We start from the raw sequence: 25,626 nt of genomic DNA, 5'->3' as shown, positions 1-25,626 counted from the left end.
TCCTGTAAGGTCACCACCTTCATTGCTATCCTACACCATTTTTGCTCTGTAACTAGTCCCAAGCTCAGAATAAGACTGCAGCGGGACAAAAGCAGAGAGTTTTGTTCCTTATATTGCTGGTAAATAGTACCATTCTGCAGTGATTCTTTAGGGAAGCCTTCTTTCTCACCTCATTAAAGCCTTCAGAAAAAATGTTATTCTTTTAAAAAAAAAAATCTATTAGAAAACAGTTTGTTCCAATAGACAACTTGGGATATTAGTTACAGATGCCATAAAACTTTTACTGCTTTACTGCTAACTTCAGTGAAGATGTTGACAATGTGTTTTGAACATACACTCAAAAATATGAAATAATATTTGGCAATAGCTGTAAAGAAGCAGATTCTGAAGAGCACTTGACTGCACAAGAAGTCAACCAACAAGAACTGGTGAAGCCATTTTTGGAATGCATCACTTCTGAACTATTCAAGTGACCAAAAGTTAAATATGCAGGGCCTCATTACAATGTTATTTTTTAAATAGAGCAAAGAAATAAGGTTTATCATAACTGGCCTTAATATGTGATGTTGCAATGCATGTGGTAATTTCGGTCTTCTACATCGTTTTGCTATCAGTCACAATTTCACATTTCATTACGAATTATCCTCCAGATACATACTACATGCAGAAAATAAAATACCCAGTAAGCATGCAAAGTTACCTTCCAGCTGAGAAGTTCAAAGAAGTTTAATGATGTTAAGAATTAACAACTGCTTGAATATTTCACTCTAAAAGACAATTTCAACTACAATGAATAGATTGCTTTTACTTATAATTTAGGGAGGAGCTAGAGGAAAATTGCTTCACGGGGTTGGAACTTCATAAGATCCAAAAGAAGGCAGCAATGAAGATTTTCACTACTACTTCCATAATTCTACAAATCTGATGTTCCTCTGTATCCTGTAGCTTTTAGATGGCTCCTTGGAGAAATAAGGGTTGAATCAGACAGTTATGCATTTCCACACATATCTCCATTAATTTTTGAAACATAATATTATTTATTTACAAAAAAGATCCAGAGAGAGCTCCAGATTTAGATTGATTTGGTACCTGACTATACCAATGATATCTGATAATCCAGGTCTTAACCACTGAAGTCTCTTTTTCTTTTTTTTTTTTTGACAGACAAGAAATTAATAATATAAAAAATAACTAAACACTGAAATTTTTAATATACAAAATAAATATGCTATACACATGTAGTGTGGCATCTGCACATATAACCATTGACTTTTACATTACTTTTCCAATATAGCATTGCCAGACAACTATGGAAGCAGTATGGAGCTATTCAGCCAGGAAAGACAGCCCCTCTGCGCTGGATTTGGCCCACATAATAATGATAGAAAAAAAGAGTAAATTTCATTCCATAAGGAATGAAAGGGATAAAATAGGCTTTCACAGAATGAACAGCTAAGTAGCTCCTGAGGCATTGTGAAATCTTAATAGCTGAAGACTGAAGAGCTGTAATGACTACCGTATGAGTACTGTACAAAAAGAAAGTGCCTGCCAAATTCATGTTCTGATGCCAAAAATTCAGAAAATCATGAAAACCTGAAAAGAAAATTTGAAATAGCAAAAATATGCCAATTGATAAGCTATAAAAGCAACCCTACTGACTATTATGAATACTACTAAGAAAATTACTAACAAAAGAAAGAATTCAAAAAAATACGATTACCTTGTTCACTTTTTTGTGGCATAAGGAAGTTTCTTTTAATAATCAAATGGGACATAAAGCCAGAAGTATACGCATAACCTTTAAAAAATGATTAAACTGATTCTCAAATAAATGTTTGTGAAGGATCTATATTTATAAAAACATGAAAACAAGTAAAAGTTCAGATGGAAACAACTGATTTTTTCTTTTTCACTACCACCTGTCATAAATTAGTTTTTGGACAAGGACAGCTGTGCTGCTATTGAAAACCCCTAATTTACTCTTGCGTATAAAAGTATAAAAGGTACAAACTCTGGAAACTAATACACTACTGAACACAAGGATTGTCTCACATGCTGAACCTCCTGTTCTTTCATGCACGGGAATGAACTCTTGGCAGAAAATCCTGTCCTTGACCTATGACTCTCAGGTATCAGAGAGCAATCACGCTATTGGAAAAAAAAAGCCATGGAAGGACACAGCTTCCTATGGAACCTAATATCTCTTCTCAACATACATGCACTTCCCTCAGGGCCATAAAAATAAGGCAGTAAACAAAAACAGATGAAACAAACAGGTCTGTTTGGAAGTAATGAGAACAATTTTCACTGCCTGGTGCTACTTCAAGTTATGCAATGCCATGCAGGCATAATGCTCCTTATTCTAAGGGAGCCAAAATGTTGCACAATGTGGCCCTGTTCCACACAGACATCACCCTTCCCCAGTGTGCCAGACACTATACCATACTTGAAAAACACTCTGAAGAAGGAACTAATTTCCACTTCTAGTAAAGAAGAGCAACAGATAAAAAAACAACAACAACGACAAAAAATTGAGAGTGAGAGCTCAGCAAGATGCAAGCGAGAGATTCCTTGCAAATTTACAGGGAAGGCCAAGCTGAAGGTCCTCTGAAGAAAGCTATGGAGTTGAGCAGTGTACAGGTAAAGAGTTGGACTTCTGCTGCTGCAGCTACACACACCTACAACCCAAACATCACTGGCCAGATGGCCACAGGTCATGGGCAAACAGAAAGCAGGCCTAGCATGACAGGCATGAAAAAAAGCTCTCTCATGACCTGCGTGCAGTTAACAACATAACTGACTATCATTTCACTGACTTATTTATGAAAATTTCCTACACCTGAAAACCTGTCCCCCACAGTTACTAAATGGCCAAACCTGTTGATATGTAAAACAAACCAGTCTTCAGCTGGAGGAAATTCTCATAAGTTCTCATCACATGAACAAATCAATAGCAATGCTAACCAGTCAACAGCAATAGGATAATATCATGAAAATGAGGTACATTAATAAACAAATGGACTGAAAAACGAACTGCAGGGAAGGTAAACAAAAAAAAAAAGGGGGGGGGAGAAGGGGGAATTATTTTGTTTTTATAATTAAAACATTCTGCCTCCTTCCCTGATCACTTTATCTCCCCTAACTGGCAATTGCCTACCAACATTCATCCCTGGAAGTGCTAGCAGAGGCAGGGTGTGGACCAGATTCAGAGGCACACATTTTATCACCACATCTCCCAGTTCCACTCAGATGACACAGTACTGAAAGCTGTCCACCACAGTTTTACCATTGCTGTCATCTATAAGGCGTGAAGGTAAGGAGTGAATGATGGCATCATTTTTGGCAATGTGGACCAACCTCAGGAATTGAGGCTCAGTTTGAACTGGAAATGGAGAAATGTATTTCTTGTATATACCTCCCACATACGTTACAGATGTGGATCTAACACAAAGTCCTGGGATGAGATCCTTGTGCCAAAGGCAAAATTCTCATTGACTTCACTAAGTTTGCAACCCTGAGTTACAAAGGTAAGCAAAAATTCATGAAAAGACCTTTTCCCTGTTAACCAAACATATAAAACCCTTCTCTTTCTGGTATGTCAAGGAAAATACAGGTCCTCTGCATATAGAAGACAAATCATGGGACTGAAATAATCAGTGTGTCCTCAGGTCCTATGGCTCTCTCCAGATTCCCAGAGGCAGCAGTAGCTCCTAAGTTCTGATCCCAGGACCATGCCCCAGCAACTTTATACCGGAGCAAACTCCCTCACCCTGCAATGTGGGAGCCCAGGCATGCACCGTACCTACCCCTCAGCCTAGCAGTGGACACAGAAGACACCAATGGATACACATCACTAGGAAGAAGTTGTGCTCTAAATCCCCATCATGTCACATGCTGTGACATTTTCCCCTCTGATTTCTCTGAAATCAATGTACAGTCAATTCTTTCTCAGCTCACAACAGTGAAAGATCTTCTGTATATGAGAAGGCTATGGGTGTATCCTTTAAAGATGCTTTTTCAGACAAATGGCATTTGGTCCTGGGAGAATAGGTGTGATGTTGCCAGTCATGCCATCTGAATTACATCAGGCCTCTAGATGAATAGAGCCTAAATTAAGATCATGAATATAAAGATTCCTTTCATCATGTTTATTTAGCTGTGCAGTCATGTCACCATCAACTCCATCAACAGTTTGCATGCTGTCTGTGAGCACAGAACAAATTGTGAACTTGAATCTCTCTCTCTCTAAATTCATTTGCATTCTGCCTTCCAAAAAAAAAAAAAAAAAAAAAAAAGCAATACAATAAAATAAAAATGACAGTGATTTATCTGAAAACTCTGGTCTCCCGATTTGAGTTCCAGAAATGCAGGTGTACACCATCTTCAGTGCTACCCTAGTGTAGCTTTAAGTTTTTATTTTTTTTCTGTTACATCCAATGTTACAAAACAAGCCATAAACTTCAATGTCCTGGACAGTGCAAACACACTTTATCCCACAGAGTTCAAATAGACAAGGATGATGTGATAAGAGGGAGGAAGCATTCCCATAACTTTAAAGGGTTTAGATGGATAAAAGGCAGAGGCCAATATCCACTACTATCAACAGCAGCATCATGACAGTGGCTATTATTTAACAATGTTTTTTAGAAAAACAAAACCTCATCATGAGGAACTCTGTTCTTTTAAGAACCATTTGGTTCTTAAATGGTCAACATCATTTAGAACCAATGGTCAATTTGGTTCTTATAAATGGTCAATACCATTTATAAGTGATGGGTGTTGAAGACCCTGCTGAATGTTTGACAGCAGTTTCTAAACACACTGACCAGCACCCTGTCAAATTATCAGTTTGAGATCACTGGACATTGGCTATCTACATTTTCTCTCCAGCTTTAAAGGGTTTTGCATCCTGCTCTTTCAAATTTAAGAGACAGTTTATATTTTTGCAGCACGGGCTGGTGGTGTGTTTTGGTACAACACACAACTGCTCCAGAATACAGAGAAGAAAGAAGGGTTTTGAGAGCACTATGCCACACCAAGTGTGGCATCTCACGCAGTGGAACTGCTTTATTCTTACTCAGTTATCCTTGGTTTTCCTTTTCTTTTTACACAACTCTGACAAAGATGTTACAGGCCAAGGAAGTTATCAAAAGCATAAAATAGACGAGAGCAAAACCATTGCTAAGCCAACAGCTCCCAGCTTCCTTTGATACAGTCCACTTGCTTTTTAGCACAGCTGCTCAACGCCTGAAGACATTCACCCTCCTCTGAACGGTGTTTTCATCTCTTTCCACCCAGCCCAACTGTAACAATGAATGCAAGGAGCTTCACTGCCTCCCTGAGCTGTATAGTCTGGCCAACCTCCACTAAGACTGAGTACTTCAAAAAGAAAATGTCTCTTGCTTCTCATACACAGAAGCAAGCAGAAAGAAAAGTCCAGGCTAGACGCTCCTCTGTTCAGTCCCCCCCAGACCATGGCCCCTCTTTGAGAACTGGTCTTCTCCAGAGAACTGGCTGCCTTGTCAGGGAGCATCACTTAGGGACACAGTAAACCAATTCGGAAATCGACTCATGCTAGGAAGGCAAAGGTTAGTGCTTGAACAGCCAACCCTCTGTGCCCCAAAGGCAGACAGCTCTCACTAGCAACTGCTGTATGCTTGAGACTGCTGCCGGGCATCCAGCCACCAGCCCCATGCATCACAGCAGCTCTCTGGTGCTGGCTTCTCCAAACTCAGACCTGCTAGCCGCAGGAGGCACCTGAAAGAATTTGTCACCCATGGGAGAAAAGTAAACTGCAGAGGTTGGAGTACATTCCCTTAGTTTGTATTCTCAAAAGTGAGCGCACATGTAAGTATGTGTGTGTTACATCCACATCAGCTTATGAAGCATTTTAGATCCCAAGAATCAGATATAGAGAAACTGCTGAAAACTCAGTTCTACATTTCACTGCAAATTAAGGGTCTGAGAAGTCTGCACAGTCTACATAATCTTAAAAAATGGGGTTTGGGTTCCCAAGTCATTTGGCCAATTTTGAAAATTTTACCCATGACCATAGTTCATTCCCCTAAACGTTAAGCTGCAGAAACCACTCCCAAAACCAAGTCTGGGAAACAAATTTGCAGTTGCTCAGTGTAGCGCAATACTTAGCCTGTTGAGTCACCATAATGACCACAGAACGGATGGATTATATGATTTTAATAGGTCAGACACCACTGTTTTTTCCTTTACAATCACACATCCTAAAACAACTAAGAAGTAGCTTGAGATAAGTCAGACACACGTGCTCACATGCTGTTTATTCTCAAAAGTCATCACCTCTTCTCCTGACGAATGCTCTTATATTTGCACCTGACCAGACAGTGCTTCTCTTCAGTCCAGGACAAGGATTGACACGTCTACACAAACACCCTGCAGGAATGATGGATGTATTTCTCTAAACACAGCTTTGTCACTCCTCTATCGAACTATCAGCTTTTGCTGCAGAGTGAAGGAGTTAATCCTGTTCATGGCTGAGCCTGTCTTTTGCAACTACAATCAAAACTGAAGAAATTACCACCATACAGCTCTGTTTTTAAAAAAACACTGATATAATATCTTTGGGCTGATTTTTTTGTTTTATTTTGGTTTTGTTGTTGGCAGGTTTTGTTGTAGTTTTTTTCCTACTCTGCAGTTATGGTTGTTACGAAAACAAACTTTGCAATCTCAAATATGCAGGCATCTCAGTGTGCTGCACACTGCATAACAAATGCAAATGTCTCACGGTAATTCCTGTTAGAAGACACTCATAGAAGAGATAAATTAATTTTCTTCCTCCTAGTGATGTTGCTGATCACATGGAAGAACGTTCTTCCTCACCATCGCCATGTCTTATAGGACAAAGTGTTACTGTGTCTCCTCTGAATATCACTCTGCAAAAAATAACACGGAAGCTAAGAGTGAAACTCTATGAACACAGCATGTAACACCCCAACCCTCAAACAACACCTGCATGGTCTTTTGCTCCCTCTCCACCTCATGCCTTCCTTCCTTCATAACCAAGCACTAATACCTCTTGAGTGGCTTCAGCAGTGCCAGGATGTGTTTCTTGCTCTGTTTCCACCCCCAAAAAAAAATAAAAATGAGGTGATGCAGGACATCTGGCATTCTGGAGGAACAAAACTGGCCACACTGCAGTCAATGCAATTTGGGGTTTAGACCTTGATAGTGGCAGGGCTTAGAACAGTTTGCAGTGATGTCACACTCAAATCTGAACCCAAAGGAAGACATTACCTTACAATGACACAAACACCTGACATCCCAACAGCAAAACTGTGCTGATGACTGCTACCTAGCCGGTGAAGTGTTCAGAGACGATGGCCAGCAGAGCATTGAACAGGAGCAAGAAAAGATTGACACACAGAGGACACAAGAGGAAGTAACTCCATGCAGTAGAAAATAAAGGATTAAAAAACACCTCCTTTGTTTAACACAGACCTCTTCCAAACAGGAAAAGGCAATTTCTGCTCAATAAAATCTCCATTTGTTTTCTTTTCTATTTTCCTGCTGGGTGCTTCAGAAAACCAAAAGAGAAGACTGTCCCTGCTCTCCTTGTCTATGCCCCAGATTTTGATCCTAAAGGGGAAAGAAGCAGTACACTGGAGAAAATGTAAGGTGAATAGAGAGATGCAGAATGTAGCTAAGGCTGGAGCTGTAAAAGAAGTTAAAAAGAAAATTTAGAAATGAATCCAACCAGAATGGGTTATCCTATAAAATTCTCAGCCTAAGATCACAGTCAGTAGTTTTCTACACTCTAAGGAGAAGCACAAGCAGTTAGCAGTGTTACCCGCAAAGACCCACACCACCGGCGATGTCTTTCATCGTTGTGTTCTCCCATGAGGACGATGGCTATTCAGATGGGTGGTGACAAGGTTGCAGCTGATCGGATGGGGAAAGCAACACAGCAACGGGATTTCAGGTGCCCATGTGATGACCAGTGAGTAAAGAACTGATGTTAATGTAGCAGCGATGGGCAACCTACCTTACGGATACTTTCAAGAGTTTAATCAAAACACTGTGTTGATGTAGATATGAAAATGCCACACAGCAAATGACATGAATTAGAAACATATACCTACAATGAAAACTGAAAGCTTTTGGTTTTCCTGTGGTTAGGAGCCTGCAAGCCACTGCATACAGGCAGATCTTTGTGTCCCTGATTAACCTCAGTCAACTAGCTTCAACGAGGCTGCATTTGATTATGGCCCACATTTGTAAGATTCAGAAAACGCTTTCTATAAAAATTTGGTCTTTGGCCAACACTGATTGCTGTGTGTAAATTACATCTGATAGGAGCAAATGTGTCCGTCTGTGAGAATTTAGACTGAAATTCCCCGAGACCAAGATAGCACTATTTTTCTTACTGCTTTTGTAGTCACTGCCCAGCATAATTATCCTTTTCTTGCCAATGTCAAAGCAGAGTGGGAGAGAGTTTTTTTCTCAAAAGGCAGGATAAATCCCCTCGCCTTTAACTTCTGAAGGCTTTAGTTTATGACTCACTGTGTCCAATGTGAAATGAAGTCGTGATCACAGCCCCAGACCTGATCCAGCACACACTGAAATCAATGGGAGTCCTTCCGTTGACTTCAATGGAAGCTGGGTCACACCCTTAGCAGACACAAGCTGCGCTCATAACAAAACCACCCTCTGGTCTTGGATTACAGAAAACACGGTCAGCCCAGGAACAGCAGGGATGCCTGAGGTCAGAAATTGTCTACAACAAAAAATTAATGCAGGCAAAACCAACAGCGGGACGCGTCCAGTGCACCTGCCCGCACTGTGCCTCTCTCTAGCACTATGAGCCCAGACAGAACTGAGTCCAGAGAAAATATTTACCAAAAACCCCAAAAAGAGCAGATCTTGGCAAAGGCCAAAATCTGGCCCTGAGTGGAAAATGTATAATAATTGTTCAATCTTAAAATAAAGTCTTCAAATAAAGCAAACATATGCTTAAAGAAATGAGCTCAGTACAGCTTAGGAGCTAGAAAAGACTTGCATCGGGCTTTGTAGAGCAGTTTTACCCTTGTCAAATGTGAAGGTTGACCTGGGACTTCTCAAAGAAAGTGACTATGAGCATGGGCAACATCAGACTGTATTTTGTATGTTAGCAGACCACCAACAAACCACTGTAGGTTACCTTTAACATTCTTCAAATGGCTCCTATTTAAAATAGTAATAAAGAAAAGCAAAAAATCACACTGAGGGAAAGCGAACCTTTACCACAAGATTCATATAAAACTGTTTCTAGAGCTTGTTTTGAGACTGTCAGAGAAAGCACCCAGGGGGAGTACATGCTTCAGAAAGATTAAAACACTGACTACATGATGTTAGCAAGTAGTTGATTATTGGCGGGAACAAAGCCAGGAGCAAAAAGGAGTATTGATCTCTCAATAGCAGAGAACTTTTGGGCTGGATGACACAGCATTTCTAGATTGGCCTTCACCTTGGCTTACTCATCCCCAGTTATGATGCACTATTATTTGAGCAATTTTTAGGTGGGAGAGGTGGAGTGGCTGCCTCACAGCAGCAGATACGTCTTGACGCGGTGTCTGCGTGTAACCGACACTCAGCACCTTGGGAGGCCTCACCAGCCGGATCGCATCTTGCTGTCAGGACCCGGGCTTGGCAGGCTGGGGAGACACAGGCCCTTCTTCAGCTGGCGTTTTCCTGCACTTATTTTCCATCAAATCAAGAAATGCAGGATGAAGGAGTGATTCTGTTGTGTTGCCAGACACAATCAACACTAGTTAAGAACAGTGAGGTCTTCAGGGGCTGGGCAGCTTGTGCAGTGTGATTGAGCCCCTGTGCAACATGGGCAAGCCCCTGTGTAACATGGGTGAGCCCCTGAGCAATGTGGGCAAGCCCCTGTGCCACAGGTAATGGAGGTGCCCTCGCTGTGCTGACTTAGCATTTGTAGGCACCGGGAATGACTGGAGAAAAACATGACTCAAACTTGTCAGCAAATTACTGAGCTAGAACACCCACCCACCCCCCAACATCATGGATCTGAGGGTAATCTTTCCACATTTTACTGTGCATTTTGGGGATATATTTTATTTTTTCTGCTCCATTTCATATAATAATAATAATAAAGGGAAGGGGAAGATGAAGGGAAAGGGGAAGGAGAAGGAGGAGAAGGAGAAGGAGAAGAAAGAGAAGGAGGAGGAGAAGGAGAGGAGGAGGAGGAGGGGAAAAAAGCAGCTGTGGAGAGCAGTATCTGTGCAGCAGGCAGGCTGCAGGCCTGCTGCGAGCCGATCCCTCCCCAGACACCACCGTGCGGGTGCCGGGCCCCCTCCAGCCCGGCGCAGGGGGCGGCTCCCTGGCTCCCCCGTCCCGCCACGGCCAAGCCGCCCCGCGGGGCCGCCCCCCCGGCATCCCCGCCTCGCCCCGAGCCTTGGGGGGTGCAGGATCCCCCTTTCTCCCGCCCAGGGGCCGCCCGCCCCCACCCCTCTGACCACCTACTTCTTGCAGGGGATGAGCGCCTTCCTCTCCTCCAGGATGCGGAGGCGCTGGTTGGGGCCGTCGTAGGAGACGGCCGCCCTAGTGATGCGGCCCGTGCCGTGCCGGTAGAACACGGTGCGCCCTTCCCACTGCCCCGGGGCCTGGCACGGCTCGGCCCCGGCCCCGCCGCCCGCCAGGAGCCCCCCCAGCACCAGCACCAGCACCGGCACCGGCACCGACACGGGCACGAGCAGCGCCATGGCTCCACCGCCCCGGGAACGGCGGGGGGGGGGAGCCGGGAGGAGGGGCGGGGGCGGCCCGCCTCCAAACCCGCATGGCCGCAGCCTGCCCCCCCCTTCCCAAAATTATTCCCCCCCCGCTTCCTCAACGTCGCCTGCTGGCGGCCGAGGTGGCACCTGCCGTCGGGGGAGACCAAGCGCCAGCATCCCGCCCCCCCACCCCCTGGTGTCCCCAGACCCCCCTCACAACACGGCTCCGGCACCCCGGGGAGACGGGGGGGGAGCAGGGGGCAAGTCACTTCTCGACGACACGGAGGGGAGATGGAGGAAAAGTTGGGGGCTGGCCCCCATCCCGAGTAAAGAGAGCAAAAAGTGAACACTTCCCCCCCGCATGCCCAGACCCCCGGGGCTACCCCCACAACCCCCTAGACGGCAGCTAGCGCCGCGTCTCTCTAAAGAATAAATAAATAAATAAATAAATAAATGTATATCTATAAAAGTTTCTGCGTCGTGTCTTTTGGGGGAAGGCAGGACCAGCCCCCCCGGGAGACGGGGTCCGGTCCACGCCCCCCCCCCCCCCCCCCCAAAAAAAAAAAAAAAAGAGAGAGAGAGAAAAGAAGATGCTTTTATGCTTTTGCTTTGCTTTGCTTTGCCCCCCCCGAGGAGCCCCCGAGGAGCGCGGTGCTGCCGCCGGGGGGCTCCGAGCGGGTGGCGCTGATGTCACGGTGCCCGCACACGCACACGGGTCCCCCCCCGGGTCCCTCCCGGGCCTCCCCCGGGCCCCACGTCACGCGTGCCACCGGTATAAAGCCCGTGCCGCGATTTCCATGGCCGAGCGCAGTCGGGTGCCGGCAGGCAGCGCCGCTCCGCGCCCGTCGGCCGCCGCGACCCGCGGGGAGGCGGCGGCCGAGGAGGAGGAGGAAGAAGAGGAAGAGGAGGAGGGGGGGGAGGATGCTGCGCGCCTTGGTGGCGGTGTCCCTGTGGCTGCGGGTGAGCCCGCGGGCGCAGGGCGCGCCGTGCGAGGCGGTGCGCATCCCCATGTGCCGCCCCATGCCCTGGAACATCACCCGCATGCCCAACCACCTCCACCACAGCACCCAGGAGAACGCCGTCCTGGCCATCGAGCAGTACGAGGAGCTGGTGGGCACCGGCTGCAGCCCGGTCCTTTCCTTCTTCCTCTGCGCCATGTACGCCCCCATCTGCACGCTGGAGTTCCTCTACGACCCCATCAAGCCCTGCCGCTCCGTCTGCCAGCGCGCCCGCGACGGCTGCGAGCCCATCATGCGCCGCTACAACCACAGCTGGCCAGACAGCCTGGCCTGCGACGACCTCCCCGTCTACGACCGAGGCGTCTGCATCTCCCCCGAGGCCATCGTCACCGACCTGCCCGAGGGTGAGCCACCCCCTGCCCCGCCGGTGCCCCCCGAGCATCCCCCCCGAGCATTCCCCCGAGCCACGGCTCCGCTGCCCTCTGTTTGCAGATGGGAAGTGGACGGACTTCACGCAGGGCGTGCTGGTGCCCGACGGACCCCCGCAGCCCGAGTGCAGGAGCCGAGGCCAGGGTGAGCCTGGGCCTCCCCATGTCCCCCTCCCCTCTGCCAGACCTGCTCCTGCACCCCTTAACCGCTTCCCCTTCTCTTCCTCCGAAGAGCGATGCAGGTGCAAAAAGACAAAGCCCACGCTGGCAACCTACCTGGCCAAGAACTACAGCTACAGTAAGTCTGGGAGGGTTTTCCCCACTTTCTTTCGCCCCCTCTGTGCCCCGTCACATGCTTGCCCCCTCTGCCAGGTCCCATCCGAAAACCTAAGGGTGCCTGGGCTTCCCCTTCCAAACCCAAGCACGTAGCGTTTTTCCGAGGGAAGTGTCAGTAGTGTGCACTGGGATCGACAGGTCGCCCTGCAGAAACTGTTCTTGCTACTGTAATGGTCACTAGTGAACGCAGCCACAGCTAATGTAAGCCTGGCGATGTGCTGTTGGCCAGCTCCTGTTTTTGTCTGGCAGGTGGGATAAACAGAGGTTTTTCACCTAAATAAAGCTCGTAAGTGTGCATGAGACCAAAAGAAGGTAAAACTTTGTGATTTACAAATTTGTGTATCCTTTTGCTCGCCACCAGAGCTTCAGCTGGTTGGGAACTGTCACAGATTAATTGAATTCAGTGACAATTGGCACCAGCCTGGCAAGGAGTTGGCCCATAGTTTTTATGTTGCATGACAGAAAACTTTTTTATGTTGCAAGATATATTGGCGATACAAGTAAGTATTCATCCTGTCCTCCCTACCCTCCCATCCCCACTGCCAGGTTTTCTGATGATAAGAGTCTGGAAGAATGGTAGCTAACATCCGATAAACACCGGATTAAATATCTGCAATGTCAATAGAAAAATCCTTATTAACCATTAATTTAACATGCAATACAACAGTCTTTTGCACTGTATGGGCTTTTTCTCAGAGAGAAGCTGTTTCTTCAAGGGAAGTACTATATTTTTTTGCAATAGGAATATTATACCCAGTCAATTCCTGTTTGTCTGATATCAAATGAAAGTAAGTTTTTAGTTATTTGCTTCTTTGTTAGCACCTGGAAAAAAAAATCCAAATCAGTTTCATGGGACTAAGCAAACTGAGCATTTAACTTAGAAAGGAGATTATATACTTTCTTGTCATGGCATTTTGGTAAATTTATGAGATATGTTCTTTTTATGTAATGCCTTAGTCCTTCTCAGTATGCCATAGGGATGTGTTCAGGTGGGACAATTAACTTCCCCACCTGTCTGAAATACATGAGTAAAAAGTGCTATAAAATGACAGTTCAGAAATGAAATACAGGTGTTAGCCACACAAATTCTGATTCCGGTGACTTCAGTGAAGTGTTGCTTGAATAAAAACTATGGGCTGGGATTCAAAATTTAGAAAGATTGAAGGATTTAATTCTGTTGAATTTGCAAAATCAAGATTTTGGTTTTGACTGGTAGATTTTTATTCAGCCTCCACTAAAATAATTAGATGTTCACACTGAAAAGGGATTGAGAAACAAGACAAGGGAGAACGAGCTGCAAATAAAAAAACCCAAAATTTCCTGAAATCCTTTAAAGTAATATATATAGACAAATTGTATTTCTATCTGGTCAGAACTTTTTTTAGTTGTCAAAACTGAGAGCATCAGAGCTGATTACTGGCCCATAGCTATACCCTTAGGTATAATTTCAAAATGTTTTCATAAATCACTCCCTGCATCAAATATCTTTTATGCTAACAGTGCAAGGCCAATACTGGCATTCACTGCTGAAAAGAAAATTCCACCTAAATTTCTTGCAAATACTATGGGTAAACATTTTAAAAAATAAAACCAAACGCGCCTGTTATGCAGGAGCTGAAATACTACTTGGCTTTAACCAGACTTGAAAATGGATGGTGAGTCTCTAAAACTGAAATTCTCTTTCTTCTTTCACAGAAGAATTTTGTGACTGATAATAGGACCCTTCTTATTTTGACATTTCCCAGAGACAAAGTCCCTCATGTAAAATTTTTGTTTCATTTCTGTGACCTGGTGCTCACCTCAGGACAGTGGCCGATACCCCCAGGGTGCTGAGGGAGTCACACAGTCGGTCAGGTGTCATCCTCAGAGCAATCTGCAGAGTTTCTTCTTCTTGTGGCTATGCAGATTCTTCAATAAATGATAAAAACGTGAATGCTTGTGTGTTCAGAATGAGAAGAACCCTCTTCAGAGTTTATTTTATGTGAGAATCTTACTACTGATTATCTGAATGTAAAAGAATTTTAAAAAGGTGTTAACTGGGTGCATCACAGAAATGCCAAGCCTCATAGTTTTTTAGTACATGTTTCAAACCCTCCTTTCTTTCTTACACTCAAGAGAAGACTTGAGTTCCGGGATGCAACCTGCACTGAAATGACTTTGCTATTGCAAAGGCTGGATTCAGGTTAACAGTCTGTCAGGTAAATTATTCATCGCTTAATTGGCAGTAGCAACACATGGCTATAGAACAGCTCTGATTTATGCGAGGGGTTGTTCATGGCTGAGTCAAAGGAGCTGTTTGTGCGTGTGATTCCCGGCTAGATTGCTTGGCCTGATCTGGCAGGGATTTAAGCACATGTTTAATTTCACAGTTGTCAACAGTTCTGCTGAAAACCAAATTGGGATCAGGCCTCTGTTATTCTAAGCCACTGTATGTGCCCACACATGGAGAAGTAGTTCTGGTTTCACAGCTAAAACAACAGCTTTCAATTTAATATGTTTTATTTAATTTTAGGTTGTGTTTAAGTTTCTGAGACTGTTTGTTGTTCTTACGCCACTTTTTTTCTAATTGCAGTCATCCATGCTAAAGTAAAAAGTGTGGAAAAGGGGAACTGCAATGAGATAACAACCATGGTTGAAGTAAAAGACATTCTGAAGTCTTCAATGCCGATTCCTCTGTCCCAAGTGCCTCTTATTACCAATTCCTCCTGCCAGTGCCCACCTCTGCAGCCGAAGCAGGATGTCCTCATCATGTGCTACGAGTGGCGCTCAAGGTGAGCACTCGCTGTGCAGTTCAGAAAGGTGTTATTGCTGGCTGTGGTGGGAGGGAAGGAGGGACAGCACAGCTCCCTTTCTGGTCACGAGCCTGGTTGGCAAGCCTATAGGCAATATTACACCTACATGTTTCAATTACCTTTGCGATTAACTTTTTCCATGTAGTTAATTTCAGTTCTAGCCCACAGCGTGGTGTTACAAAACCTGGCTCACAGATGGAGTGCAACCCCCGGTATCATTTGGTGCTGGTGGCATGCTGCTTAAAGCACCTCCAGCTGTTTGGCAGGGTGTTTTAGGACCACTGGCCACTGGCGTGAGAGGCTTCATACTCTATGAGCCCAATGGTGGTCCGTGCTGGTAGGACTGCTGGTAGGACTGTGCGGTGGCTCAAGGGAAAGCAGAGTTCTGCCTTACTAGCTCGGGGGGGACGGACGGACAGGAGCTGAGGGAGCTGGCAGAGCAGCTGCAGTCAGGGCCAGGCCTTCTCTTCTGGCCTATCCATACTTTGGACCGATGCCATCAGCGAGATGTTTCTGATCCCACAACTGCGCTGGGACCGGTCAAAGATGCAGCCACTGGAGCTCTCCTGCCCGGATGGCAGATGAAAAGTAAATACTCTCAGTGCAGCTTGCCAGTTCTGCTGTAAGATTAAAAGACAAAACAAAACTAACTTTACCAGACCTTGCCTCTGGCAGTCAGCCTAGCCCCAGGCACAGAACGAAATCCAGCATGCTGGTCTGGAGCAGAAGGAGTGATGCACTGCAGGATGCTTTTCTTTCTGGGTTCTCGAGGCAGAAGGCGACATCCCATCCCTGTTAGCACCCCAAGGGCACCAGTAGCAACAGATCCCAACAGGACAGGTTGTGGTGTGATAGGTACTTTGGTTTCCATGCTGTGGGTTGGAGGTAAATTTTTTTGTAAAATGTTCAAGCTATTTTTGCATATGGCTGATAATGGAATACGTGCAGCTCTAAGGATCATAAAACTTTTGCATGCAGAGCTTGATGGGCCGTAACCATATTTTCAGTCATGATATTTTAGAAGTCTTTTACAGGCATTTCTAACAGTTGTCATCTCATACCTTATTACCATAACTTATATATATATATATATATATATATATATATATATATATATATATATATATAAATTGTGTGTGAGCTAATGGGCTTGCAAACATTATATTATTATGAGTATTTTTATTATCACATAACAGCTTGGCCCTCCAGACCTGGAAGTATTTCACAGAGATTAATTTAGAGCCCTCTACTTGTGTTGGCCACGTTAGAGAGAGATACCCTGCGTCAGGCAGAAAAGGTATGACCAAGATACCTATTGAGGAGCTCTGAGCTGCAGAGCTTTGCCAGAGCAGACCCTCAGGAGGTTCTTAGGGGGAAGAGATTTCAGAAGTGAAAGATCCCAATCAGCTTCTCCCCTACTATGGAGAAAACACAGCGATCTCTAAATATTTTGTGATGGTTTTTAAAGGTCACTGAGGTTTTTAATTTTATATGGATTTGCAAAAGAAACATAAGCTATTATATGTGTTTCCTGTTGAACTCAGTGGTATGTAAACGGTAGGTTTTGAGTTACAGTAGCTTTTTAAAAACATGTCAGAGGCAAAATGGGAGGAAGCTGCAGCCTTCCCAAAGTCAATAGCGAAACACCCCTCTCCCATCAGTAGAAATAGGATTTCACTAGATAACTTGACCTGAGCAGGAGCTGCATCAGGTTGTCCATCAGGTGTACATCGTGTCACAGTTTCATTCATCGTGCTGTGGCCATGCCTTCAGTCCTGTACATTAATTCTCCAACCTCTCCTTGGAACAAAGAGGAGATGTGGATCATGTCAGTCTTGGTTCTCCAGGGCTTTAAAACACTCATTAAGTAGCTATGAGTAGCAAATACATAATACCATCCTAGTGTACATGTATTTGTAGGTATTAATGGAGACAATTATAAGTGGTTATGTAATGTTACCGTTTGTCAGAGGAGCTGTATGATGTGGTGCATATTAACGTAGCTTTTTTTCCAACTCAGAAGTCAAATGCATTCATTTAAACTGCTCTTCTACACACACACACACACACACACACACACACACAAACATATATAGTGGACATAAGCAGAAATCTATGTGAAAGACATTTAAACAGTTTCACAAGATGTTACCCAACCCATCACTTTTTGCTAACAGCAATCAAGACAGGACAATTTTCCACCACTGAATAGTTGCAGGTGAAGACAGAGGGCTCTAAATGTTTTCTCAGTACTACTTATGTGCTGTAGTTTTGGCTATAAAACCTGAAGGAAAGTGATGGCTTTTATGTTTATTTATTTATTTATTGTTTGTTTGTTTCTTGAAAGTCTGAAATATGTTTCTGCCCATCTTCCTATATCAGTACCAGTATCCAATGGTTTGTTTCAACCTCAACCAGTGCAAATTCATCTGGAATGACATCTCAGGAATCAAAACTAGAACTATATGTAACATCTATTATTTCTTAATTTTCAGGTTGATGCTTCTTGATGGATGTCTAGTTGAAAAATGGAAGGATCAATTAAACAAAAGATTTAAGGTAAATACAATCAGAGAAAAGAATGCTGATATTCTTGATAAAAGTTAAACATCTTTGTGCATTTTTTGTCATTGAATATCTTGCTTGACATTCAGATATGTAGAACACCTCTGGGTATTATTACTTTCACTTCAACATTTTAATACCTCCAAAAGTCAGGTTATTTTTCTATGCGTACTTACATATAAATGTAAGTGAAAATGAGAAAATTTTAGTCTTTTATTTTAGAGTCTCTAACATTTTATTTCTATTTTATTTGCAAACTGTCCCTAAGTAGTATGTTGGATGATTTTTGTGTGAGCTCTCATTACAACAATTATGCTAGGACTTTCCTTTATAATCACTGCTAAGTGAAGTAACTGCCAGGTGATATGCAGATGAATATATAGTACACACTATGTAAGAAGAGTAGTTAAAATCCTGATAAATGGGCTTTGCTGCATTAAAGACTGCAGGCTTGAGACACAGACTTCTCACCAGCTATTTCCAACTGAAGACCCACTGAAAGTATTGAGCATCTTCTCACTGTTTTCTAGGAATATGGAGGGAAAAGTCTATACTACAGCAACCTGTGAGACAGAGGCAGCAGATTCCCTCACTTGTTATCACTCCCTGCTTGTAAACTCTTTCTAATGGAAAGAAGGGGTTCCTCACACTTTTAGAGATGAAAGAAAATTATTTCTGTATTTCAGAAAAGGTTTCAGAGCCTTAAAGATATGTAGGTTTACGGACTTTAATTATGGCCCATGGATAGATGTTAGGAGGAAAAGGGTTACATGTTTACTTCAGTAGGAGCTTTTAGATTATGTAGCAACTTCTTGCTGGGAACTGTATGATGCTTTTATCATTCCCCCTTTCTCCTCTTTTACTCATGTTAAACCTATGTGTGAAAAAGAAAATGTGATTTAATTTTTTAAAAAATAAATATATTGCAATTGCAGGTGATACCAGATGGGATTTAGGAGAATACTGACACATGACTTGGACTCCTGAAATCCGTTAGCTGTAAACTTAATGGCCTGTTGCTGGCAGACAATGTGTTTTAGTGGGCTCCTCACACTGTTTTTTCATTTCTAATTGTATCCTGAAACCTGGTTGGACATTTATTTGCAGACTGTCAAAATAGATGCATGACTGCAAAACAAACTATCTCTCAAAGCATGTGTCTTTCCTTCTGATACTAATAGCTTCATAAATTAAATCCTCATTTAAACATGTTTGAGTGGGACACGCCTAAATGCTGGCTGATAGTTTTCATTTTATGAAGATGTGTGTAATGACTGTGACTACATGAATATAGCCACCACGGAGCTAGGTGTTGCAATCTTTCCTTCTGAAGACTTGCATCTTTTGTCTCTGAAGACTTGCATCCAACATTTATCTTGAGTTACAGCTTAAAGTGAATGTTTTCAGTGGTCTGTGGACCACATAAGACTGCTACACATCTCTTAACATAATCACAGCATGGCTGATCTCTTCTCTAGCCAGGCCAAGAGTCTGAGTAGCAACAAGGTCAATGCAGAGAAAATAAACAGGAAAGCTGCAGAGCATTTCTCTTCCTCTGATCACTGGGCAAAGCCCCTATCTTTGTTTCAGACAAGAAAGTTCATTATTAGAGGGGAAAGGTGAGACCCCCTCCAGCTTCTACTATCTACCTTACTTTCCTTAAAACAAGTGTTTCTCTTCCTAATGGTGAAAGACTGCAATCTCTGCCACGGTGTTGTGGATCTCTCCATACTTTGAACCACCTAACCACTTAACCTCTCTTCAAAAACCTGTTTTCTAGCCACTGCACTTTGGGGTTTGGTAGTCTAGTGTGCTCATTGACCTAACTGCTTTCCAAAATTTCTCCAGGATGCTACTGAGTAAAGCTGCAGATACATTATTCACAATTGCAGACTTTTCTTAGGAAAACTCAAGTAGCACCTTCAATAAGACAACAAATAATAGTTTTGCAAAATGAGTCCCTGGAAGCAGACCCTGTCTTTTTGATGGCATGATGCCTACTTCCCTGGATTTCTGGAAAGGCACAAGAAGCATGCTCACTCACAGCATGCAACCAAGATGTGCAGTTGTCATTTTCATCAGCTGATATTGTGGAAATTCCCCCACCCAAGAATATGTCAGGTTCCCACTACAGCCAGCATACATACTACATACTGAGATCAATGGCTCTGCAGAACAGAGCACAAAAATATTAAGACTGGTATCAATGGTGCTGGACAGTTATAAGATACAATTATTTATGGCAATGTCTTTCTCTAACTCATCCTCTTTTTCTGCCCTTCCACAGAGGTGGGAACAGAGACTGCAAGAACAAAAGCTGCGAATGGCCCGCAGTAAGAACCAAAATGCAGGGCGCAGTGGTCGGAGCGGGCCCCCAAAACCAGCAACCAAGAACACCAACCCACTGGTCAGTGGCCCCAAAAAGGCCACTAAACCGAGAAATGGCCAGAAAGAAGCCAATGCTAAAAAAGTATGAGTATGACGTTTCCAAAAGGAAAGACTTTTCTTGTATGATGAGGGTCACAATCTGGCTTGACTGGCATGTTTTATTAATCCAGAACTCATCGACTTAAAAACTCACTGCAGTTTCTACATAGACATTTTTGCTGCACTTTATTTTTAAAGGTTCGCTTTTCCTTTCAAGCCACTGCAAGCCATAGAGCATAGGTTTGCACTAAGATGTGGTAGGCATATTCAGGCTGACTGAGCTTTACCTTGGGGTTCTGATTTGCAGTTCTAGATGGCTCTACCTTGGCTGCTAGAAGTTTTATCCCCATGTCCAGGTTGCCTGCCCTGTTACCCTCCAGAGGCTGGGAGAGCTGTGTGGTGCCCCTCTTCTCTGCTCAGAAAGTAGTCTTGGCAGTTGGGTGTGTTAGCTGGAGGGTTAGTCTGGGTCAGCCTGGTGAGTTGGGGACCATGGCAGCCGAGGAGCAGTAGAGAGATGGTAACTTAAAGCAGAGAGCTGGGGCAGTAACTACTCCAGCTGCCGGAGCTGAATCTATCTGCTGTTTGGAATCATGGCCCTTGTTCAGAGCATTCAAAAGCATAGCTTACCAATAAGCATCTGGGTATGCATTATGTGATTATTATTTTTTATGTGTGTGCCAGAAATATGCTCACAGTGTTAGCATTTGAGTTCTTGAGTTTGTGTAGCAAAAATGCATTGAAAGCAAACTAATTTTTTTTTATTGTACTTCAGGCTGGCTTCTGTTGTTATAATTTCAAATATATTTAAACATCTAATTGAAAAATCAGTATTTTTTAAAACGACATATTAAAGTGAAGCAGATCTGCAAAATTCTTTAAAATAGCACATATTTTTGCTGTAATATAGCTTTGTTACAAAAACTGGAAGAGAAGCATTATTGTAAACAAAACTGACAGCTACTGTACAGTATTAAAGAAAAGATAAGGCTTTGTGTGGCTCCATGTTCACTTGGATCATTTTTTATCATTTGATACCGTATTTCTAAATCTTGCTCTGATACCAAATACACAAATAAATAAATAGATAAATAAATAAGTAAGATGGCTTGTTCCTATTCATGAACTTCTCAAAACAACTGTCTAGCTGCAGTTTTGCAGATCGTAAGGTAACATTCACCCTGCAATATGTCACAGGCAAAGCAGATGCTACTATTTATGTACTAAGATTTACTGCCCTTTTAAAAATAGCAAAGGTCATATAAGCCTAACTGGCATTATACAAGATGTCATTTATGCTGTTCCTGTCCAGGCTCTACCTGGAGAAGGCAGTACAGCTAGCACAGTCAGATTTCTGTTAACAAATAAGGAGATTTCCCTCATCGACATCATAAAAGTTCATGATGAATGTCTAAAAGACCTTCAAGAATTACTACAGCAAAACTAAGGTCTAGACATGATATTTCTAATATCTATAAAGCAAACCTGCTGTTTATAATGTAGAGATGGTCTACATCAGAAAATTAAAAAAAAAAGAGTTCTGTGTAGGTTAACGCAGAGTTAAAGCTGATCATGCCAATATGTTGATCTATGTTATTACAAGATTTCCAATGAAATTTGCATACATGAATTTTAAAACAGAATATGCCATAGTGATTTTGGTAGTAGCATTAACACATTTGGCAATATGCTAAACACAGGCCAAAGACATAAATTGCAAGTTAAAATGCTTAAAACAGAGGGACAGGAGTGGTAGAGAAAAATTGAAAAACAGCATGCAGCGTAGTTCAGGGAAAACAAACAAACAAACACAATGCAGGTTACATGGTCATTGGTTGTGTTTTGAACTGTCAGCTAAAATATGCGAAGGTCAGCATTTGTATGTAGGTCCTTCCCGCTAATTCTGGGCAGATGCAGAAATTTATCTCTACAGAACATCTGCAGAATTGGATCCAAAACTCAATCCAGGTGTCAGAAATGCTGAGCATATGCTGCATCCATTGACTTCAATGAGAATTGTGTGTGTTTATGTCTAAAAAAAAACAGACCACAAACTTTGGTGCCTAATTACAGACTACAGGTGTAATCTTAATCCTGTTTGATGAAATGGAAAAGCTGAAACTGAAATCAAAGGAGACAGAATTTCACTGCAGGTGACTAAACTAGGCAAGTTTGAAAATGATAACTTAAGTAAGCATGTTCTAAAAGATCAGTATGATTGGAAAGTTTCTAAAATAATTTTTTATACTGTGTAGCAGGAGATCTTTGATCAACAACAATATTGATACCAATTTAAATATCAAATTGCTGTAGAAGGATATCCATTAAAACTGAATGACAGTCCTACCAATGTGATGTTGAAACAACAAATACAAAAGTCATAATATTTCACTTTGACAAGTTTTATTGTGAATATGGCCCAGTGTGGTCATTGAATGAACCTTTTGGAACAGCTAGCTAGACTTCATAGCAACTTTGCATACTGTTTTTTTTTCTACTGTTAAAATAAAACCTTCTTCATTTTTTGATATCAAAGAAGTAAAATGCAAAAATTATTTTCTACAGAGAATTTTCAGCAATCCTGTTGTAAGCTACCATCATTACACTAAGGTTTTCATTATGCTGGTATAAACTTTTATGTACCAAGCCTAGTATTTCCAAATTCCTTGACATATTTATGTATGCTGACTTAGGTAGACTTTTATTCTGATGTGGTAAAAATACTGAAGATGGAAAGGCAATACAACAAAAAGCAGGAGATAGCACAATATAAAGAACAGATGTGCGAACAGGAGAAATGGATTATTAAGGTAGTGTGTCCTCCCAGAATAATTTTCTCTATTTTTTTTTTTTTTATGAAGCCATGAATCAAACCAATTCAGTACTAATATAATTCACTCTAGTTTGAAAATCTCTTACACATATTAATTCACTGTGACATCCAATGCTGGCTGAGTCCAGATCCAGACCATCTCTGTCCTCCAGCCTGCTGCCCTTCCCTTACAAAGGTGCGAAGCAGATGTTGGATCAGCAAGGGCTGTTCAAGCAGGCAAGTGCATCCTCCTCCACTCTCATATGGCCAGCTCACCACTTCTGCGCCCTCACATGTGGCAAAACGTCAGACTTGGCTCTCCTGGTGCACATCCGTAGCCGTATGTAGTCACTGCCATGTTAGTGCACCCTGGCACCAGAGTCACAAAACCCAGATTTAGCAGAGTAGACAATAAGTGTCTATTGAGAGAAGGAAGTAATTATTGTAGCCATTTACAGCTGAAAAATTAGCAGGCCAAAACTTGAAGTGTCAAATTCTTTTTCTTGTTATTATAGCTGCCTTCCTACTGAGGGGCTTTTTTTTTTTTTTTTTTTTTTTTTTTTTTTAATGTAAAATAAAAATGGCCTGGAACATTGAACAGATGTTTCTAGAGAGTGTCTTGCTACCTCCCACACACGTGTACCCGGTTTAGTAAGAACTGCCATTGAATATTTTTACTGAATGTTCTAACCTCAATTCCAAAAGAATGAAACCTGAAAAAATATTTGCTCTAATTGTGAATAATTGGCACTATTTTAGAAACTCGCCATAAATGCAAATCAGAACTCTTTTATGAATGACATAAAAAAGAAAAAGAAAACCAAGAACAACAAAAACCCATAACCTCTCCTCCAACAGGACCTAAATGACCCGGTCACTTTAATTCAGTTCAGTGTTGTAATTTTGTTACTTTTGACCAGTCACTGCATATAACTGAGAAATACTTCCTGTACAAACAAAAAGATTTTCCAGTCCAAAATACTCAAACAGCTCTTAAATTATGTTCTCTACCATTGTAGCCTAGATTCCAAATGAATGAAATCTGAAAAAATATTTACTGCAATTATGCAAAATTGACCCACATATTTTGGTTGTTCCTGGTGGTTGAATGTAAATGCACATTTGAAAATATTTCCTCAACCAAAATTTTCTTGTAAACCACATCAACTCCAATTAATCATACAAATAAATACAAATCCTTCAATATGGGTCAGCAAACATTAGAAATTGTTTACATTTATAGTAAAAAACAATAACTTGCAAGAACCTGCAAATAAGTATTTTGTTTCTATAGAGGTATATAGCCTTCCTAGTCAAGGCTCTGTGGCAATACTACATTTAATTTCAACTGCTGCCACTATTTTTCCTGTAACATCCCTAAAATTAAACACCAGCCTTGTTAGAGGATGAAACAGTATTTAAAACTTGCTTTTTAGATATGTAGGAAATTCAGGGTGTTCCATGTAATCTATTAATATCAGACTTGCTCCTGTTGTTACTGTCAAAAGGCTTGTGTATCAAACAGTGTGGCGATAAGCACAAAGAAAAACATCTGCACAGGAGGACACACTCTCCTTCTCTAGATAAGAATACTAAAATCAAAACATTAATGTACCTTATATGCCAGATGTCATACACTACAGATAGAAGGTTAATGGATATATCAGAGTGATAAAGAGAAGTCCCAAGTAGACCAACACTCTGGGTATTTTGATTCTTTTTAGTTATACCATATGATGAAAACTTTTGCTTTTAGATATTCAGAGCACATCAGTATTTGTTCTCTGAGCAAGGTAATCAGAAAGTTAATCATTCAGTCCTAAAGGACTGTGGATGAAGCTAATAGATACTTGCAAGTTCTGACCTGCCCATGTACCTCCTTCATTGGAAAACCACTATTGCAGTGCACATCCACAAGCTGATCAACTCCATCTTCTTCATGGGGAAAAAAGCTTTCTTTCCAGTTCCCTTATTTTATATGAAGTAATACAGCACAAATTCTCACTACAATAAGGCATATTAATTCTTCTTAACAGCATTTTGAAATTTAGAACTAGCCTGTTTATCATTTTAAAGTAAAACAGATCTTTAAAATAATCTCACTGACAGATTATGATTTCATTAATGTTCCTAAGCAAGGAAATATGTGGTCTATTATACAAATAAACATTCCCTGTGGTTTCAGTTATCTCCTGCTGGGACAAAAAATTGAAGAAAATTATGTTATCTTTTGTTAGTGTTGGAAGAATTTTCATCACATCTCTGCAACACCTAATTCTACAGTGAACCACACAATGTTTTCTAAATAAATGGCCATGAAGGTCACATTCTCTTTCAGTCTGGCATTTAGATGGACAAAAGGACTGAGCCAGACTTTCTGTAAGATTGTAGCCAGAGGAGCTCTATAAAGGTAATTTCGAGAAGATTTTCATCTATGATACTCAATGGAGTTTATGTTGGAACACATTCCTCCTGAGTCTGTAAATGCAAATGCTTGTCTACCTCATCACAGTGCTCAAACTCTTAAACATCACATCTGTGTCTATGTCCCAGTAATATAAAACT

At 42.2% G+C, this 25,626-nt stretch overlaps 2 protein-coding genes and 1 long non-coding RNA gene across 4 annotated transcripts in view; 2 read left to right on the top strand and 1 right to left on the bottom strand.

Moving 5' to 3' along the window:
• Positions 1–10,778, bottom strand: part of EPDR1 (ependymin related 1) — a 29,418-nt gene extending 18,640 nt beyond the window's left edge. Inside the window, exon 1 of the mRNA XM_068670477.1 lies at positions 10,498–10,778. Coding sequence (XP_068526578.1) covers positions 10,498–10,736 — 239 coding nt within the window. The 5' untranslated portion in view covers positions 10,737–10,778. The remainder of the gene's footprint in view (positions 1–10,497) is intronic.
• LOC137850477 (uncharacterized) lies at positions 2,636–4,011 on the top strand. The gene is made up of 2 exons (XR_011092548.1): positions 2,636–3,313; positions 3,434–4,011. It is a non-coding gene; the product is annotated as an uncharacterized lncRNA (long non-coding RNA).
• Positions 10,779–11,493: 715 nt separating the features above from the next.
• Positions 11,494–21,352, top strand: SFRP4 (secreted frizzled related protein 4). 2 transcript variants are annotated; one of them, XM_068670484.1, is made up of 6 exons: positions 11,500–12,108; positions 12,197–12,277; positions 12,365–12,430; positions 15,041–15,239; positions 17,756–17,819; positions 20,113–21,352. In XM_068670484.1, the coding sequence occupies exons 1-6, from the start codon at positions 11,667–11,669 to the stop codon at positions 20,299–20,301; spliced, it is 1,041 nt and encodes a 346-aa protein (XP_068526585.1). In that variant the 5' UTR covers positions 11,500–11,666; the 3' UTR covers positions 20,302–21,352. The 2 variants fall into 2 exon arrangements, with proteins under 2 accessions (XP_068526586.1, XP_068526585.1); XM_068670485.1 differs by lacking the exons at positions 12,197–12,277; positions 12,365–12,430 and having other exon boundaries at positions 11,494–12,108.
• Positions 21,353–25,626: the final 4,274 nt, after the last annotated feature.

Source organism: Anas acuta, chromosome 2 (assembly GCF_963932015.1).
Source record: "Anas acuta chromosome 2, bAnaAcu1.1, whole genome shotgun sequence".
Lineage (NCBI taxonomy): Eukaryota > Metazoa > Chordata > Aves > Anseriformes > Anatidae > Anas > Anas acuta.
The sequence above is the reverse complement of the archived record's forward strand: the minus strand, read 5'-3'. Positions and strand labels throughout refer to the sequence as shown.

Coding starts and splice junctions, on each gene's coding strand:
- SFRP4 (XM_068670484.1), top strand. CDS start 11,667: ATGCTGCGCGCCTTGGTGGCGGTGTCCCTGTGGCTGCGGGTGAGCCCG. Junction 12,431..15,040: donor GGCCAAGAACTACAGCTACA/GTAAGTCTGGGA, acceptor TTCTAATTGCAG/TCATCCATGCTAAAGTAAAA. Junction 15,240..17,755: donor TGCTACGAGTGGCGCTCAAG/GTGAGCACTCGC, acceptor CTTAATTTTCAG/GTTGATGCTTCTTGATGGAT.